The 21,208-nt window shown below is 36.4% G+C and overlaps 1 protein-coding gene and 1 long non-coding RNA gene across 2 annotated transcripts in view; one reads left to right on the top strand and one right to left on the bottom strand.

Annotated features, from left to right (window-relative positions):
* LOC143229420 (uncharacterized) overlaps positions 1-21,208 on the bottom strand; it is a 25,270-nt gene continuing 4,062 nt past the window's right edge. The window contains exons 2-4 of the long non-coding RNA XR_013015855.1: positions 4,057-4,158; positions 453-559; positions 1-133 (exon numbers count right to left, since the gene is read on the bottom strand). This is a non-coding gene — a long non-coding RNA (uncharacterized LOC143229420). The remainder of the gene's footprint in view (positions 134-452; positions 560-4,056; positions 4,159-21,208) is intronic.
* LOC143229418 (uncharacterized) overlaps positions 17,627-21,208 on the top strand; it is a 13,892-nt gene continuing 10,310 nt past the window's right edge. Inside the window, exon 1 of the mRNA XM_076461731.1 lies at positions 17,627-17,817. Within this exon, the coding sequence (XP_076317846.1) occupies positions 17,775-17,817 (43 nt within the window). The 5' untranslated portion in view covers positions 17,627-17,774. The remainder of the gene's footprint in view (positions 17,818-21,208) is intronic.

The following is a 21,208-nucleotide window of genomic DNA, read 5'->3' on the forward strand; positions in this document are numbered from 1 at the left end:
GATTATTTACCACATCAACAACTGTCACCATTGGGAATTATTCGATCACGTCTATGGCTATGATCACCACTATTGTCAGCCTAACAGATCCGGATGAAGAAGTGGCTGAAACCAGACTCTGAAGCACAGAAAGCTGTTAAAGAGTGGTTACAAATAAAGGTATTTTTGATAAGCACAATATGATGGCAATATATTTTATTTGCAATAGTAGTGAACCATGATTTGTGTGGCTTATAGTTATATAAAAAAAAACGCAATATAATGGCATATGATTGCCGTATCTTTATGCTATTTTAGATTTTGAATATTATTCATGAAAAGTGAATTTGAAACAATATTGTATCGTAAATTCACAGGATATATGCCATTTTGGAATAGAAAAGGTTACGAAGATATGCAACAATCCTTTACGATATTTTTGAAATAAAAGATCAAAGTTGGGTATCTCTTACTGATATGGTCCCCCACTGGGAAAGCGGCAAGTCTTCGGATTTACAACGCTAAAATAAGGGGCTCGATTATTCTCGGTGGACACAGCAGATAACCCGATGTGGCTTTGCTATAAGAAAACACACACACACACTTACCGATATGTTGTCTAAGTGTTTTTTTCAATATTAATGGTTAAGAAAAAGTATGTGTTACAATTCACAAACCAGAAGTGTAAAGGTATTTTACATATGTAACTTATCAATAATTAGTTCATATATATATTTATATTTTTATGCAGACAGAGATACTGCATTGCAATAGTTAGCTTTAAAATAATTGATGAAGAACCTTGTGGAATCCTTCGTATATACCATCTTGGTTATGGATATGTTTTTCTGATAGCTTTCACTACACAAGAAAGGATTGGTCTTTTGTGTTTTTTCCTAATTTAACATGCACCCAATAAGTGTAATATCAATAAGCAGTTAAGTGTGAAAATATAAAATCAAGATACTATCATTGTTTGTGGTGTTCTATTGTTAATATTGTTAGCACAAACGAATCTAAAATGAATTTTACTTGTGTGGGATTCAATCAGATACCGTAAGTAGTGCTAGTTGCAGAACACTATGATCCAAACAAGGGGTATTGAATTCTTTGATAGATTATTTAGGCAGAGTATTCATGATGAAACTTCTATGGGGTATTGAATTGTTCATCTAACGCGATACATCCATCATCATCCATTTATGTAAGGTTTTTCTGATCCTTGGACACTCTTTACAAAAAAACTTAACATTGGTTGGCTTTGGTAAACATTCTTTACAAGTACATTAGTTAGTGTTTCCTAGAAGATCTGTTTTTACATTATCCAATTCGGGGTCACTGTTACAGCTATTCTGTTTGGGTCTCGATATTTTCGGTTATAACAGACAGTTCTTCATCGTAAACTCTGGCTCGAAACTGCAATCTTGTAATTTCACAACATTAATCATTTTAATTATGAAACAAATAATTAGTTGTATATCAGCTGATCCATGCCTACTTTGTTATCACAGCTGAGTGCAGGTTACGTCATTTTCAAGTTTTGACAGCTTATTGGGTTATCGGCTTTAGTCAGCCTCCTGGTGTGTGGTCTGTGTTGAGTTGAAAAGGTCAGGATCAACAGATTCCGATCTGAAACGCGACTGATCTGAATAAAGAGAGAAACACACTAGTACCAAAACTTTACCACAAATATTCAAAATTCTGAGTTCGAATATAAGTGTGAAAAGTTCAACTGAATGTATGAGATTAAGGGTGATTGTACCGTCCAGTTACAGTCTTGAACAACAGGTCTACAGACTTAATGTATACTTATGCCCATCCTCACTCTTAGAACATGTGATTCTTTGAACACATTATAGCCAAGCAACTTCTATGACTTAATGTCCGGTTATCATACAGCTAGCACCAAGTTCAAGTTGGAGGGAATGGGGCTCAAGGGTAATCAAGATCTATGCAGTTGAGCTGATTCGGGTCAGGCACTCTGATTTCATCATTGACCATTAGCTTTTGCTAACACTTCCGTCGTTTTATTTTAAGGACTTTCTTTCATTCGCAAACTTGTGCATTATTTATGGCATAATTTACTAGGCTTCAACACATGGATGACTTCTTCTGCTATCTTTTCACATTTAGAGCAAACAGTTTAATGTCTCGTAACTATATTTTATAAAAGAACAGCGTTAAGAAAGTATCAGGTGGAACTGCACTTATTAAATTATTTCGTCAACAATTTTTACTATGTGTTATTAATATGCTATATTTGTGGTTGCTACATTTGTTTTGTTTAAAAAATTAAAGGTGCAACTCAGGTTTCGGACATGCATGGTTTAACGCATACCACGTTTATGTTTGTTTACGTATACCTTTTGGTTTATAGATATACAACCATTACACTTTGCGAGGGGAAGGTGAATGAGAAATATAGTTCTTTTTTATGCATTCAGCATGTGTATATGAATTTTTTTATTCAATTCACAATTTCGTACTACTTCCTTCCCTCTCTGAAAAACTTCGCGACTCCTTGAAAACATTTCTGTGGATGCCCGTAACTATTGCATGCTCAATGATGGTAATGTTTGGGTTAGCTCTAAAAGCTACATTTGTTCACGATGTTAAACCATCTAGGAACCATCAAATTTAACCTATTTTTTCCCAGGATTCACAAAATAAATAATCACCGCAAGAATCTAGAAAATTCGGACTTTTTGAACAAAACACTTTTTGGCCAAGATTAAAATTTCTTCTATTACTTTTATACTTATAAGAGAAGGCTAATATCTGTTGTTGATCAAATTCGATGCATTTTTCGTGAAGATCAATGCAAACTTTAGTGGACATTTAGTATTGCATCTACCAGTTTCTCAACAGTCTGCAAAATTCATGAAACATCAAATAACACTTCTTACATGGAATCCACCCCGTGTCTTGGAAAGTAAGAGTTTGCAATGCTACTTTAACCAGTTGCTATCCAACTATCTGATTACTTTAACTGTAAGAAATCGCGTAGTGGTCTCTCAGTCTGATGGGCTTTTTGTACTAGATAGCTTAGAGTTCAAGGAAAGCCACCTCCTGTCATTCATTAATAATTGTTTTACTTCTGAAATTGGTGATTACTCCCATTTATATTGATTGAGAGGTTGACGACGGTGCTATGACTACTTATTTGGACTTTCGATGATGCTTAGAGGTTACACCTTTACTTTTTTCAACCTCGAACCTTGAAGAAGATGGTCTACAGCAGTATAACACCACGCCAGGTTCCACTCTTGTCAGCTAAGAACAGGAAGATGAGACTACAGTGGACATGGGATCACTAAAACTGGACAATTGAAGATTGGAAATACGTCGCATAATCTGACGAATTTCGATTTCTGCTGTGACATGCATATGGTAGGGTAAGAATTTGGCGTAAACTGCATAAATCCATAGATCCATGTGCCAATGGTACAGGCGGCTGGTGGTGGTGTAATGGTATGGGGAATGTGCTTTGGCACACATTAGGCCTCTTAATACCAATTGAGCATCAATTAAATGTCACAGCGTACCCTGATCATTGTTGTTGACCATGTGTACCCTTTTATGGCCACAATCTACCGTTTCCTAATGGCTACTTCCAGAAGGATAATGTATCATGTCACAAAGCATACACCATCTCAAGTTGGTTCCACAAGCATGACAATGACTTCATTGTGCTCCAACGGCCTTCACAGTCCCCAGATTTCAATGCAATAGAGCACCTTTGGGATGAGATGGAATGGGAACTTCGTAACGTTAATGTGTGGCCGACAAATCTGCAGGAACTGCGTCGTTCTATAAATTCATAACGGACCCATACCCCTAAGAGATGTTTCCAGCACCTTGTTGAATCCATGCCACGAAGAATTCAGGCTGTTTTGGAGGCAAAAGAGGGTCCTACCGGTACTTAATAAAGTGGCCACTGAGTATATGATACATAGGTTCTGATACTGATGTTTCTTGTGTCTACAGTCATGAGCGTGGTCAAAAGTTACATTGAGTAAAATATTACTTTCTTAGCAGACTTCTACTTAAATTCCTGAAAACAGCTTGTCTACTAACCTTTTTAAAATGAAAACTCTTGTTTACGGTAGTCTGTATCATGTTGTAACTCACTCTCCTTATTGACATCAACTACCGAACGAACATGATTTTCATATGGAACTGTTAAATAAGAACAACCAGACAAGAAATCAACAACATGCAGAACTTATTTTAAGAAGTCCAAAGTGTCTAACAGCAAATCCTTTTGGCCCCTAACAATTTCATCAATGTCTTAGTTATTAGTTACATCACACGTTATTCATCAGCGGAATGTCTGCGGACTCACACCGATATAAACCGGGATTCGATATCCGTGATGTACAAAGCACATATAACCCATTGTGTAGCTTTGTGCTTAATTAAAAACAATCAAACAATTAGTTACATAAAGCGAATTAAGTATACATTTTGTTTGTCAGAGCCGGACCTTAGCAGCCTTGTTTAATTCATTTTACTTGTCATTACCTCTATCAACACATGTTCTAAATGCATTGGCTAGTGCTTAACGCTCTTTCAGTGAACTGAAATTAATAAAATCACATTTGTGGTCAATAATAGGTCAAGACCGTCTTAATTACTTGGCTGTCTTGTCAGTTGAGAGAGAAAAGAAAGACGCTGCAATTTCGATAACCCCAAAGAAGAGTGGACCAGTGGTAGGGCAAAAAATTTTAATTTAACTTGAACTAGAATTTTGTACCTATTTTTTTCATTGCCATTATTTGGTTCTATTTTTTGTTTGTAACTCATGACTAAAATTGAGCTTCAGATGCATTATGCATGGTTATATTTTTGTCTCTAATCTCCTCTTTTCTCATGCGTATACATACTTCACGTACATTGTAGCAGGGGGCCCACCATTAATTTATGCACTGACTATTGTTGGTGAGAGGAATTAACCAACTGTCTTATTGATGATTATCGTGAACTGTTTAAATACTGTAAAAAACACCTCTACGATAGGCCTGGGATAGCCAGTGGGTTAAGGCGTTCTACTTCCCGTCGCACCAGACATGCTCGCCCTTCCAGCCGTGGGGGCGTTATAATGTGATGATCAATCCTACTATTCTTTGGTACAAGAATAGCCCAAGAGTTGGCGGTGGGTAATGATGACTAGCTGCCTTCCCTCTAATCTTACACTGCTAAATTAGGGACGGCTAGCGCAGATGGGCCTCGTGTAGCTTTGCGCGAAATTCAAACCCAAACCTCTATGATAACAAAATTTATTTTTTGGTTGTCTTTTTCTATGACGTTTTTTTAAAAATAAACATAGGCCCTTTGTTTATTCATTAGGATAGTAAAGGAAATAATAAGATATGTAAAAACAAACCCACAAATGCTCAGCTGTTCTTTTATGCTATTATTATTTTGGTTGTTTATAATTAAGCATAAAGCTACACAATGGACTATCTGTGCTATGCCCACCACTGGTATCGAAACCCGCTTTATAGCGGTGTGAGTCCGCAGACATGCCGCTTTGCCACTGGGGGCGTTCATTATTGTATGTTTTGTAAAATTAACAGTTAATCAGTTCTGTTAAATTAATCACAATTTGGTCACATTTGAAATTGATAACTTGTATTTCAAGTGCATTTGTAAGAAGAATGTTTAAGAAACAAGAATGGGAAAAATAATTATGTGGCATAAACATTAAAATATTGGAAACTCCTATATACACATTAAAGAAATGATAGGATGTGAGATCAAACATGTTATGCTTAAGGTAATAAGCACAATTGTTAGTGTTTTATATGTACATAAAACATTAAATAGTGATATATTTGTTGCTAAGGGTAACGCTATGTATTGGGCTTTCATCACCATGGGTATCGAAAACCAATTTTTAGCGCTATAAACCTTAATATTTGCCGTTGAGCCAATAAGGACCAAGCAGACTATTATGATGTATTTTAAAAAATTATTTTGTGTAGATTATATTAACAGCTGACCAAAACTATTCTGCGTTCTTATAATAAATTCGCAATTCCAGTACAACTTAATAATAACCTGTCATTTATGAACTTCTTATTTCATTCATATGTTGGAGGGTGATGATGAATAACGGGGTTGATAATGTAAACAAGTAAGACAAATACACCAACCCCCGCATGGCTAGGTGGTTAGGGCACTCGAATCATAATTTGAGGGTTGCGGATTCGAATCCCCGTCACACCAAACATGCTCGCCCTTTCAGCCATGGGACGTTATAATGTGACTGTCAAGCCCATTATTCGTTGGTAAAAGAGTAGCCCAAGAGTTGGCGGTGGGTGGTAAGGATTAGAGTTTCAAGAATAAAAAAACTGTTCGTCCCACCTTGAATATGTCTTTTGTTAAGCATAAAGCTACATAGTGGTCTGTCCAAATTTCGCCTACTGCTTTTATTAGCGCTCTAGCTTATTGCTGAGTCACCGTAAGCAAAGTTGAGGTTAGTGGGTTTCGTCTTTTATAGCTTATTAATGACTGAGGAGGGCATAACAGGTCATCCCATAAGTAATGTCCGAAAATTTAATACAGAAAGTGCATCATCATTTCTATCTTTGTAGAAGGCTTTAATTACTAAATTGTATAGTTGGACGTGTATAATAATGTTCGGTCAAATAAAAGAAACTAACCCAACTCCACTTTTTCAGATCATTAATCAAACAAACCCTTATGAAAATGGATGTGCCTGAGGAGCACATTTGATGAAGATTGTGTTGTAACAGTTGAAAAACTAGCACAGAAGCTTAATTCAACCCATTCAACAGTTCACCGGCATCTGCAACAGCTTAAACACAAAACTTGGAAAATGGGTCCCCCAATGTGACAGAAGCCAACCTAAGAGCAAAAGTTAGACATTTGCACCTCTCTGCACTCTCGTGAGTGTAACTCGCCTTTTTTGTATTGTTTAATGACTAGAGGTAAAATATCGATATCTTATAAAAATGTTAAGTGCCGCAGACTATGGCTCAGTGCAGGTAAACTGGCTAAAGCACAGCACAAAATGGACCTCCCCTCGAGGAAAGACTTGTTAAGCGTTTGGTGGGATATTGTTGTTGATCCACTGAGTTGCTGCTACCCAATGTAACGATTGAGTGGGGTTTTATTGTCAACAGTTAGAGCGCTTGAATGTTGCACTGAAAGAAAAGATGCCTGCTTTGATTAATCGTAAAGGTGTTGTGTTACACAAGTGTGTCGCACGTGAGATATCTACTGGATGTTTAGTAAGTCTTTAAATAGTTCATTTCTGTGGAATGTAGATAATACATTGGTCATTATATGCCTATAAAAGACTAACAAAAATATACAGGACCAGGCGTATCTGGGTGGTTAAGGCAATCCGAGGATCGCGGGCTCAAATCCCCGTCAACGAATATGCTTACCCTTCTAGCCATGGGAGCGTTATGATGTGAAGGTTAATCGTGCTTTTTGTTTATAAACGAGTAGTCCAAGATTTGGCGGTGAATAATATTGATTATCTCCCTTTCCTCTAGTCTATCACTGTTAAATTAGAAACGGCTAGTGCAGATAGCCCTCGTGTAGCTTTGCGCGAAATTCAAAGGAATTCAAACAATAAGATATATATATATATATATATATATAAGGTAAATATTAGTTATAATATTATTATAAATCTTTTAGAATAAATTGGAAATAAAGGAAGAAAAATCATGAAATAATGAAATCCAAAACTGACACTTTCATAATTTCTTTGTACATAGAATAACAGTATTACATTCACTTACACTGATAACAAAAGGATTAACTTAAAAGTACCTGCTAAAGACAAATTCAGGAAATGTACTACATAAACCATGTTTAATATTACATTGAGGCTAGAAAATAATCACTGCACAAACGTATCACACGTTTGAATTACTTCAACTTAAAAACTACCAATAAAATAAAACTAATCGCACGTAGAAATAATCAAAAATGGCTTATTCTGTTACAAACCTTCATTGAAATGAAAATTTATGTTGTCAAATACAGTATACTGAATTTAGTAGGTACTTAAGGAACGACAGCAAAATCACTTTTATCATTGTGCACTTAGTCAAAAGCACTTAGTCTCAATCATTACACTCATCTTGATAGAACTGCTATTGAGGAAAAACTTGCTACACCAGATTAAAAAACATATCTCGGATAAAAATCGGCAATAATTTACACAGTTAATATTACTTTATCGTTCTGTGTTGGAGAAAAACTCCCTTACTGCACCCCAACAAGACCACTATATTCTAACTATAACCTTTTACAATGTTCCCATAGCTTACAGTAAAATTTCGAGTTTGCTCAAGAAGTTTCTTCTTACAGGTATTTTGTCCGTCAACGTTCACCACAGAATAGAACCTGAGTGTTCAAAAGATAGGAATTATGATGTAATTTCAACTGTTTACGCTCCATAGTTATCATTAGCAATCTGATCCAGTTGTAACTTTTCATAGGATTTTCACTTGACAATGTAAGTTGTTTAGCTACTCATCAATGGACCCATAAATTTTTAAACTTTCCCAGTCAAAATGTATCGAAGTAGGAAACTTACTCTGATGAAAAGTAGGAAAATACATAAAATTTAATTCTGAATCTAAGAGCTATGGTACCTAGATAATGGATACGCCTATGACACACATTCTCTCGCTTCACGTGATCAGTTAAACTTTGGGTTCTTCATCTTTTAATTTGCCTCCTACAAATATACGTATTTAGCGAGTCTCATAAAGTATGCTCATAGAAATTCAGTTACAATTCATTTTACTGGTCAAGTAATTATCACAAAACATTTATCGAACATCACGTTAGTAGATATTACTTGGTAGCTCATAAACTAAGAGTTTAATTTGTTAATGTTTTAACCAACAATCTGTCCTAACATTAAAATAATCGAGTGGTTATCACACAAAGTACTCCACATACACAATGTCGTGAAAAGTAGCTTGAGTAATAAGGAATACCATTTTAATCAACTGACTATCCTCACTCTTCCTGTCTTACCTTTCCTTACTTCTTTCCTTACTTGTATAACTAAAAATCTATGCTCACTTGTGGGAAGCCATTGTCTTCTTCTGAAAGTATAAAGTTTTGTGTATCCTTACAAATTAATTTTCATCGGCTATATGCTCAGTTGTAGGAGTCACTGTGCTCTACCTTGTGCTATTATAGTCATTGTGATGTGTGATACCAGACTTCATCATCATATCCCACCTTTTGCTGGACATAGTCTTAGGATATCAGCTGGTTTCAGGGAACTGGGAGAATAAATGCTATGCTCTTGGGCTACGTATTAGGTTGTCCAGAAATAAATGTCGGAATTCTCACGATGACATTTAGAAGTTGAATATTGAGTAACTTATTGTTGGTTGGTTGATTTATTCCAACGTTTATCGCTTACAAATGTCTTAATTGTTTGCTGTTTTAATGTTTTCTTAACAAGTTTAGAATTAATGTGGTCATCTTATTTGATCTTGTTTCCCTCTAGTAACTGTTTAGAATGATGAATACCGCTTGAAAACTGAAGAGAATGTTAAACTGACTTATCCAACAATCTCATAATCTTCACTTATGGTTATTCAGAGTAACTTTCGCAGCCCACAAGGCAGCATGGACAAAAAGGACTTTCACCTGATTTCCCTCAACGACTTCAAACTTGGACGGAAAGCTACTAAAACTACACGAAATATCAACCAAGCATTCAGCTATGGATCTGTTACTGAACGTACAGTTCAGCGTTGATTCCAAAGGTTTCGACATGAAGATGGAAGTCTTGAAGACCACGAAGGTCGTGGAAGGAAGCCATCCTTAGATGAAAACACATTAAGGGAAGCAACTGAGACAGACCTGTTGCACAACAGTACGTGAACTTGCAGAAAAGATAAGAACAAGCAAATTAAGCATTGCTAACCACCTGAGTGCGATTGGAAAGACGAAAAAGTTGGATAAGCGGGTTGTGCATGAGCTGACTGAAGTTCAACAAAATCGGTGTTATGAGACCTGCCAAGGATAAAAAATTGAAAAAAATTGAACGAATTGGGAATCGAGGTTCTGCCTCATCCACATTATTCCCCAGACCTTTCCTCTACAAATTTTAATTTTTTCAAGTACTTTGACAATATTTTGAACAATAAATGATTTCGAAGCCAGGCAGCTGCAGAAGAAGCTTTCAGGGAGTTCATTGATCATAGAAACTCTGATTTCTACAGTAGGGGCATAAACAGCATTATTTATTACACGTTGGCAAAATTGTGTTGAAGCAAATGGTGCTTACTTTGTTAAAGTATGTTGAACAACACTGGTTTATACTTTTCCAAACTTCCCTGTTTAAAAACGACATATATTTCTGGACAACCTAATACTCAAAGAAGTGAGGCGATTCATTATGGTATGCACCACTATGATAACACAATATCACCACTGTGATATCAACACCATATCACATTAATTCTGAGAAATACAATGGGCGTCATCTTCTTCCAAAGATGCGAGTACTCCCAGAAATGTAACATTCCCAGACTAATATCGTAGAGGAGTGACTCCATGAACAGTCATGAATGCCATTATTGCTACTTTGATGCTACAGATATTACATCCCACTATGCCCGTGGCTACTGATCATGGATTTTAAAGTGTCATGAGTATACATTATCAGCCTGAAAGGCTCCTAACCCCTAATCTTTCTGTGTGGCGAGATATCACCTGCTCTAACTGATGGTATGGTGATGAGTTTCAACAAATTCATCCAATGATCACGTCTCAGCTATGTATGAATTAAATAAGTACTTTGTAAACAACCAGACTTCTTCAAAGGTACATTGATGCCCAATAGAGACTACCCAAGTAAATCTCGATACATTAAAGCTGTTGAAGTCCATCATGACCACCTCCTAATGTCCTATGCTCTACCATGTATGAAGTTACCATTAGAGATCGTTGTAATAATGCACCCGAGACAATCCAGCAGACGCCCATCAGGTTCACGGTTCCGACGAATGATCGGAGATTCGGACATAGTTTTCGTCAATACCAGAGAAAACTTTAGGTATAAGAGTCTCTCTCTTGGTCCTTGTCACATATTCTCCAATCTAGTCATCACTATAGTCGTTGCTTTGTTTGTTGTTTTTTCCTGTAAGTTGTAACTGATATTAGAAAGTTCTATTCCATGATCATGGTTTACCAACGTTATGCTACCCAAAACTTGAATGGAAGCAGAAGAACATTAAAAATAAACTACAATAGGAAATACTATAGTTATGGCACCAAATCGTTAATGTTTTTGGTATTCAAGTCCATTGATGCCTAATAGATAAATTTGAAAGTATCTGTATAACACAGACTGAGAAAACGTATTCAGAGAAGTATTTCAAGTATATATAAACCCTAATGAGTGGGTGCTTTCTTATAGCAAAGCCACATTTGGCTATTTTCTGTGTTCAACATGGAAAATCGAACATCTAATTTTATCGTTGTAGGTCTGAGACCTTCCTATAACTGATACACATAACAAATTCCTTTCTTATAAGTTTAATTAAATTAGTTTAGATAACAGCTCAAACATTATTATATTCTTTCTAGGTTTATGTATGTGCCACGACCTTTTACAACAATAGGAATGATCACATTCAAAAGATACTCTTGTAAGTAATTTAATTATTAAAATACAACGGCCTTAATTTGAATGATTGAGTTCATTATAGAAAAAAAATATATTTCCGATGAGAGGTTTAGCCAAAATGTTAAACAATGAAAAAAATTTTAAACACTTCTTTGGAGCTTATGATTGTTTCATTTATTCCAACAAATTCTATTCAATATGATGCGTTAGTCTTAACTCACTTGCTTACATTCTGTTTGTTTCTTATTGGTTGCCGCAGTGAAATGCTTTTATACACCAACGTTGAAATGTGGTAAACAAAACTCAAACGATGCATACGTCATCAACATTCCAAGTAACATTTAAGGGGTAGAAAAATTCCTAGTTCATATCTATTTGTACAAGAATGCATGCCAATTCTTAATATGGGTAAACCTTTCTCCTGGGATGCAGGACACCTTTACAGCCTTTTTCGACATACGATTATCAAGAATTTCACACTATATGCAGAACATCTGCACGAGAAAAGACAACGAGAAACCCCGAATATATCTGACTAAGTCTAAATTCTAAACTAGTTATGAAATGATAAAATTCATCTTCAGTTATTACAAAAACAACAAATTTGAAAGTTGCCTTTTAGAGAAGATTTACTAAATGTTGAAACGTGACTTGATTTATGACTTATTACGAACTCATTTTTTCTTGAAGATTTACATTTTTCAAAAGCGGCTGTGTTTAAAGGTTTTACATAAGAGCAATCAACCAGAAGAATTACGTACTATATCACTTGAATTATAAACAAGCGGTGAACTGTTCAAGTAAATAACAAACTCACCACGTGGTGGAGATGCATATTTTATGGAAAAGCGTAAAAGTCGAGAGTTTTTATTATTATCCATGTGTCTTGTTCTTTGTCAAGTTGTATACTCATTCATTCTATCTATCTATCTTTTTATTTGAACAATGTCCGTCAGTCTCTCTATAACTTTTTTTTCCCGTCGTTTAACATCTTGTTTTATGTTACGTTTCATTTTGATACTGATTATATGTGTAATGAAAACCAACAATTCAAGCTGTCGACTCGGTAACTTTGTACTTTAAAAAAAAAAGATTGCTGCTAATGGTAGAAGGGACTGCCTTGGCATTGCGCTGAATGGAGTAACCAATAAAATAACACCTTCGAAGTACTTTTAACCCAGATGTGTAAAGCAAAAATTATTTGTGTGTAATGTTATGAATTTTATTAATAAAAAAAAGATGCATAGGAGTGTGCAATATTGAGACTCTCAATGTTTTGTTAAACTTATTCTTACCTGTCCTTGCAGATATTTCAAGTAGATTTTAAACTTTGTAACACTTCCTATGAGTGATTGTCTGTATCATACTATATATATATAAATATATGTATTAACACCACAAACTCCCATTGGCTAATAAGAGACAATATACACAGAGTAACAAACACGTGCAACATAAACATAGTGACCTGAAGAATAGGCTGTTTCAATAAGCTTTTATGCCAAGCAATTCAAAGGGCGAAATAACTACATTAAACTGATACAGTACACCCAATAATGGCAACATTAATATGTGCGAAAACTTTGTGCGGTGTTTTATGACTTTCAGTAAATATCAAGCCCTATACGCACATATGTTTACATTATTATTTTTTATACAATACTAAAATAAATATGTTTTAAGAAGTGCTAACACATTAATAAATACAAGAAAGAAACGACATCTTTAGGTTCAAACAGAATCATAAATTGAAACAGAAGCAACAACAAAACATATATGGCAAACTTCACATTACAAATAGGAATTCACATAACTCTCACATAAATACAACCACTGTAAAATCTAAGTATTTCCAGGCTCGTATTTCACTACTATAGGGTTAGACATACTGCGCAGTTCTCGTAAGAGGTTTCAATTATTGTGTATGAATTTTGTATTGTTCTTTGTCAGCCGATGCCGGTAAGAAAATGTTTAATACTGTTGGATTTAACCAGGAAGTGTTTCTTAAAAATTCAAAAGTTTATGCCACTACAAACTGCATTGAAAGCTATGTCATTCCAAATTGTAGCGAAGTTCTTAGTTTAAAAGCGATATTAACAAGGTATGAATAAATGCTTGAACAGTTTAGTATAAATTAAACATATGCAACGAATAATGATTATTTGGCTACTTAGGCAAATAAGAAAACATTTGGTCACCTCTGGGACAGCGGTTAAGTCTACGGATTTACAACGCTAAAATCAACGATTTAATTCCCCTTGGTAAACATAGCAGATAGCCCGACGTGGCTTTGCTATAAGAAAATACACACAAGAGAACATTTATGTGTTTAACATATCCACTAGAACGGTCCTGGCATGGCCTAGCGCGTTAAGGCGTGCGCTTCGTAATCTGAGGGTCGCGGGTTCGCGCCCGAGTCGCGCCAAAACATGCTCGCCCTCCCAGCCGTGGGGGTGTATAATGTGACGGTCAACCCCACTATTCGTTGGTAAAAGAGTAGCTCAAGAGTTGGCGGTGGGTGGTGATGACTAGCTGCCTTCCCTCTAGTCTTACATTGCTAAATTAGGGACGGCTAGCACAGATAGCTGTCGAGTAGCTTTGTGCGAAATTCCAAAACCCATCCTAGTACTAATGAAACGGTGGGTCTATGACCTACATTTACAGGACTGCTACAATTTAATTATTGAATTATAATTTTTCGGTTTAATAATCATTACCGCTATAATGCAAGTTTAATTTCTTTAGCCAAGTTACGAACTGTAATTAATAGCCCTACTTATTTACATGCGCTAGCCGTCCATGATTTAGTAGTGTAAGACCAGAGGGAAGGCAGCTAGTCATCACCACCCACCGCCAACTCTTGGGCTACTCTTTTACCAACGAATAGTGGGATTGACCGTCACATTATAACGCTCCCACGAATGAAAGGGCGAGCATGTTTGGCGCGACGGGGATGCGAACCCGCGACCCTCAGATTACGAGTCGCACGCCTTAATACGCTTGGCCATGCCGGGCCTCACGCTGTAAGAACTAACAGTAATCTCCCATAATATCAGGAGTCCATCTTCCTTGATATCACTGTTCTATTGTTGAAATATCTTGGTGAAAGTACTCACCATGCTCATCGCTCATTGCACCTAGATCATTTGGAAAGAAGTCTAAACGGGAATATAAGAAAGGCATATTCAGTGACATCCTATACCAAATTTTTCTGTAGTTCTCAAGCATGTCATAAGTCGTCACAGCATGGTTTTCAAACAATTTTTACATCCAGTTTGAATCATTTCTAGGCAACAAGATCTTTCTTATTGAGTGCTGTTTTAAAATTATCATCCATTAGCACTTCCCGCGGTATGTCTGCGGCTTACAATGGTAGACACCGGGTTTTGATACCCGCGGTGGGGAGAACACAGATAGCCCATTGTGGAGCTTTGTGCAAAACTACAAACAAACCCTTTTACATAATTCTTCATGAGTTCCAGTTTTATATGTAGTGGGAGAAGACACACATTTTGAAGATTCACTAAAGGTTTATATTCAATATTCTGGTATTTAATTCTCCCTTACTGTCCATTCTCTCTTTTCAAAATTGTTTTTATGAAGACGATGAAAATGATTTATTGTCTTCTTCACAGAATAACTCTCATATATTCTGTTTTCCAGTTCACTTGGTGGATGTGGCACTGGAAGACGATCTCCATAAGGTACTGATTTCATTGCAGATGCAGTATCTGGATATTTAATGTGAGAGTTTAATTTTGCATGAATATCCAGAAACATTAGTCATGCAAAAATAAAAGTCAATGAATTTATCTTTGGGCTCATGTTCTATCGTGGGAATTGCAAATGCCATACTTAATCTGTTTTTATTCAGCAACTGTGTTAAGCCAGATATGCAAACTGGACAACACACATGTGGAACCCAATTCTTTTCTTAACCACCAATTTTACACTCACAATAGTGGTAGTAAGCTACCTGTACCTTTTATGTCATGTTGTTCTTCGTCAAACTCTTATATATTTTTCACAAATGTATCAGAAACTATTTGGGTTATTTTTGCACGTTTGGACTTTACTTGAACTGGAAGCAGCATGCATTTCAAACGACTTTATCCAAAATATAAAATTATGTGTGTTTACAGAACTATAGTTTAAAAGGTTTTCAAAAATAAAATTTTATAGAATTATATTATATCGCGGCTATGATACGTGGAAGAAAATGAGACTTTGTTTTGACTTTAGGCTGAGCGAGAGGAAGAGACCAACTGAGTGAGCAAGAGGCAGCTGAGAGAGAGAGGCGTTTGACTGCGCCTGTTTTATGCTCATTCGATGAACTTTTCGAACATTTTAACAAGCTGAGCATGTGAGAATTTTATGATTCTCTGGTGGAGCAAGTGAGCGTGAAAGTGAAGCAAAAGTGGGAGAGTTTGCTTAATTTACATCGAGAACAAACATAACATGAGGACTATCTGCGCTACGCGTCCCTAATTTTGAGAGATGACTAGAGAGAAGGCAGCTAGTCATCATCACCCACCGCCAACTCTTGAGCTACTCTTTTGCTAACGAATAGTAGGATTGACCGTCACATTATAACACTCCCACGGCTTAAAGGGCGAGCATGTTTGGTGCGACGGGGATTCGAACCCGCAATCCTCGGATTACGAGTCGAGTGCCTCAAACACCTAGCCACGCCGAGCCCTGAGTTATGGAAAACTTGTTGTTAAAACAAAAACAACTTTATGAAGTCTAAATCATAGGCCTATGTAATGAGTCTCCTTCGTGCAAATTTTAAATGCCTGTACTGTGTAAAGAAAGAAATTCAACGTCGTTTGTAAAAAAATACTTTGTTACATTATTTAGATTCAACGTCAGAATTTCTAAATTTTAGTGTTTCTTTGAAAACACATATATACTAGTCTAATTACATAACGTTAGGTTATTGTGTATTTCAGGCTAGTTTTAGTAAATAACGACCATGACCCGAATCCATATAAATCCCCACAACATAACCCAAAGTCACTACTGTGTTACCATGATGCCAGTTATAGATTCCCTGGATTTCAAAAACTTCGGCCAGTCACATACTCTTCAAAGGCTTACATGTATTGATGAGAACAAGTACAATGGAGGTGGGATTTTCTTCCGTTTTACCTCAAAGCTTACACACAAGTGATTATTTGTCCTGCTTTAAATATTCACTTATTACCATTACTGACACAGTAAGTAGATAAGTTGCTGTTAGTGGGTTCATAAGTGAAAACAAATAATTTTTTCCAGATGTTCAACTGGATGAATTTTGATTTTTGTTACGGCAGTGAAAGAAAATCGTTAGCAGATTTTATTTCCGTGTCTTTATTTCATAAATACTTTAAAGCTCTGCAAATAAGAATGTATTGGTTGCTTGCTTTTCTTCATCTTTCAGTTCCTATGTGATAATAAATCAGTAGTTGTTTTGAACTTTCGATCTGTTACTAGAGTGATAGATTTTTCTTTCTGTATTTGAGCCATTGTTTGAGTGAGAAAAGCTATATGATAGATTATGTTTCTCTGAGGTTAAGGCACTCGATTCGTAATCTGAGGGTCGCAGGTTCGAATCCTTGTCACACGAAACATGCTCGCTCGCCCTTTCAGCCCTTTTATAATGTGACCGTCAATCCCGCTATTCGTTCATAAAAGAGTAGCCCAAGAATTGGCGATGGGTGATGATGACTAGCGGCCTTCTCTCTAGTCTTACACTGCTAAATTAGGGAAGGCTAGCGCAGATAGCCCTCGTGTAGCTTTGTATGAAATTTGAAACCAAACTGAAGTTACAAGATGACTTTTCATTTTGTTTGCACGTAAATCACATAGATGTACGTGTTCCTGTAACATAACAAGCTGTTGATTGTATGAAATATATATCACAACACATTATATTATATTTAAAAGTTTCAAAGTGGTTGAGAAAAAACGACAGTTGTTTGTTCAGTCGGAGGATTTTGAAGTGGAAATAATTTACGACATCGTACGAAGTAATGACCTTGTAAGAACGTTCGTAAACACTACTTTGTAAAGGAGTCACGTGATCGTCACACTGCACCGAACAAGGAAAAGTGTAAAAGTTCTAGTGATCTTGTAATGTTCCGTGGTTTCCTTGAGTAATACAAACATGGCTGAGGAACGGCATATCAAATGGATTATGGCAGAATCAGGTAGGTGAGGGTATTTTCGTAGTAGAATTTTGAACATACCTGTTTATTTTGTTAACATTGCCAATCAGCAATTGTGTCTCTCATAATTCATGCTTTACTTGTCATAGTTTTGCCATCGCCTTATAGGACGAATAATTTTAGGTAGATATACTATGCTGAAATATTATGGCGCCAAGAAGTGTTTTGTAAAAAAACAAGAAAAATACGTGACTGTGTCCAATATATACGCATATTTTCAGAAGGTAACTGCTGTGCATCTGAATTATAAATACCTGGATGTTTGTGGTTAGCAATATATATTTCTCACGTATAGGAAGTAAAGATAAAAACTCATTTTTGCTCTAAGCCTTAATTCAAGATAAATATTTCTTTATAGCGTATAGTGTTTAACTTGCGAACATGATACTCAGGTCATATACATTTTACTTACAGTAAAAAAATAAAACCAAAATATGTAGAACAGAAAAGATTCATAAATGACATTAATGAAAGGTGCTTTCGACTAGTGGACATTTGTTTTTCTTCAGTTCCTTAATAGGCAATAGAGGTATGATATTATATTTCAGAAAGGACTATTGCGAAGTGATATCACCTATTACCTTTCAGTGGATTATACTGTGGTAGTTTAGGTCAAGATCTTGATGAATATTGCATATTACTTGAGGTTTGTGCTATAACTTCTAACCTTGTATCTTGTGTTATTTCGTGGTGTTTTATGTGTTTCATATTCATTTGCATTTCTTCGTTTATATTCATTCGCTATGAGATTGGATTAATAAAACAACTAATATATATCGACCGATAGCCCATTGTCATCATCGGCGAAAAATAGACAAAGTGTAGTTGAAATACCATTTTACAACTATCTCACTGGAACTGTAAAATATGTAATTCAGTTTATTACATTTCCAGGTAGGTTAAGGCTTTAACTCGTTATCTGAGGGTCGCGGGTTCGCATCCGCGTCGCGCCAAACATGCTCGCCCTTTCAGCCGTGGGGGCGTTATAATGTGACGATCAATCCCACTATTCGTTGGTAAAAGAGTAGCTCAAGAGTTGGCGGTGGGTGGTGATGACTAGCTGCCTTCCTTCTAGTCTTACACTGCTAAATTAGGGACGACTAGCACAGATAGCCCTCGAGTAGCTTTGTGCGAAATTCTAAAACAAAACATAAACATTGTTTATAACTAGAAAGATTTATTGATGTAAAGAAAGTATTGGACAGTTAATGGCACAACGGACTAAAATATCGATTTTTCCAAATCAAACTACTGCGAGGTATTATTCGCTGGCTGTTCAAATGTCTAGAAAACAGAAAATCCAGAATTAGTGTGTCGGGCACTTTTTTGGAGTGCTTTACCCCGGAGGTAGGTATCCTGCAAAGATAAACAGTAGCCATATTCATGTATGTGAAATTTTACTCCCTGGTAGTTCAAAATTCAGGAGCATTGAATGCTTCTAGATCCAAAAACGGAACCTTTTTACACAATTATGCAAACATTTCTTACATGTTGTCAGAAAAACCTCAAAATAGTTCAATAGATTACGTGCGCAAAAGTCTTAACAAAACTGCATCATTAAGAACGCTTAAAAATTTCATCATACATGATGAAAATAGACCTAAGTACCTCGCTACTAAAGGTAGTAAACTCGTTTTGTAATTAATGGTTACCTACTACTGGGCATACCAGAAGCTAGATATAGTGTTAGTTTAGTTTTAATCATGGTTTCTGTATATGTAAAAATAAGAATTAATGCTACATGGTTTACATCTGTATGTGTGGAGGTGTATTTGCGAAGAAAATTTTATGTTGACAGTGAAAAGCAAAAAAGAGAAATATACATTAGACAAAAACGAACAGTCTACATAGCACATTCATGAACATGACCTGAAAAAGGCCACTCGCGTGTACGTACGAACAATTATAACGCTCACACCGTAATTGCACAATGTAATAATGCATTTTCCCAGATATCTAGCTGAAATTTACTGAATACTTAATTAACAAATTAACAGTCGAGATACCAGCCCGGCATGGCCAGGTGGTTAAGGCCTTCGACTCGTAACCGAAAATCGCTTGTTTGAATCCCCGTCACACCAAACATGCTCATTCTTTCAGCCGTGGGAACGTTATAATGTTCGGTCAATCCCCTTATTCGTTGGTAAAACAGAAGCCCAATAGTTTTCGGTGGGTGGTGATGACTAGCTGCCTTACCTTTGGTCTTACACTGCTAACTTAGGGACCGACAGCTCGTGCAGGTAGCTCTTGTGTAGCTTTACGCGAAATTCAAAACAAGCCAAAAACAGCCAAGGAAGGAAGTAAAGGTCTAGGGTGTACCTGTTCCACCAAAGTCACTTGACCAAACGACGATCAATGAATTACTGCGACTGTGTTAAAAAAATCATTGAAACTAATGTTGAGAACCCCAGTGTTCAGAACGACTTCACTGTGCAGAAGGTAAGCTACGTGTTTCAATGATTTATTAATGACTACCTGAATATGATTTTGGGCGATGGCTTTTATATACTTAGGTATCACGTAGTGTGACCCAAGGATACGCAGAATGAGAGGTGCTGTATTTGATAAATGCTTTTCAGCACTCTCTGTAAAAAACTTGTTACAGCGGCAATGGTGTGACCCTGATATCATCACAACACTGGTTTCGGTACCCTGGAACGAGTGCGGCCCAGTAGTTTGCGTGACCGATTGTGTTTTTGAGGTTTAGTGTTTATATTCCCATTATGCCCCCCTTTTCAGAAGGCGTTGTGTATTTTGGGTCCAGTAATGTTTTATAAGAATGATTGCCAAATTCCAATATTTAGTAAAAGAGGCGAAATATTAATTAGAGTTGAAAGAAAACCACGGTTTCTGGTTGTCTCGTAGGCCCCTTCTGTGTCTGTCAGATTTATAAGCCTAAAAGACTGTCACGCCAGTTAGTTAACTCACTAATCAGTCTGTCATGTGTTGGCGATGGATGGTGTCAAGCTCTCTCAGGTGTTCAGAGGGGCCCGGGTCACTTCTATCTGTTCCCCTCCCCGTAGTGGCACAGTGGTATGTCTGCATACTCACACTGCTAAAAACTGGGTTTCGATACCCGTGGTGGGCAAAGCACAGATAGCTCATTGTGTCGCTTTGTGCTTATTTCCAAATAATCTATCAATCAATCACATCTATCTTGAGAGACCGCTCGCTATAACAGAAGTAATAACAATGCTAACACATGAAACAAAGTAATACAATCATTAACTTAAAAGAAAAATGAAACACAGGATTGATTTTTTACGTATGTTATTAATTTCATTATTACAACACTGGTATTTCAGAGAGGTTTCACTATATAACGTGATGAAGGATGATGAATAACAAACTACAATATTCTCATTTTTTGTCT

This window comes from Tachypleus tridentatus, chromosome 10, assembly GCF_004210375.1.
Source record: "Tachypleus tridentatus isolate NWPU-2018 chromosome 10, ASM421037v1, whole genome shotgun sequence".
Taxonomy (NCBI): domain Eukaryota; kingdom Metazoa; phylum Arthropoda; class Merostomata; order Xiphosura; family Limulidae; genus Tachypleus; species Tachypleus tridentatus.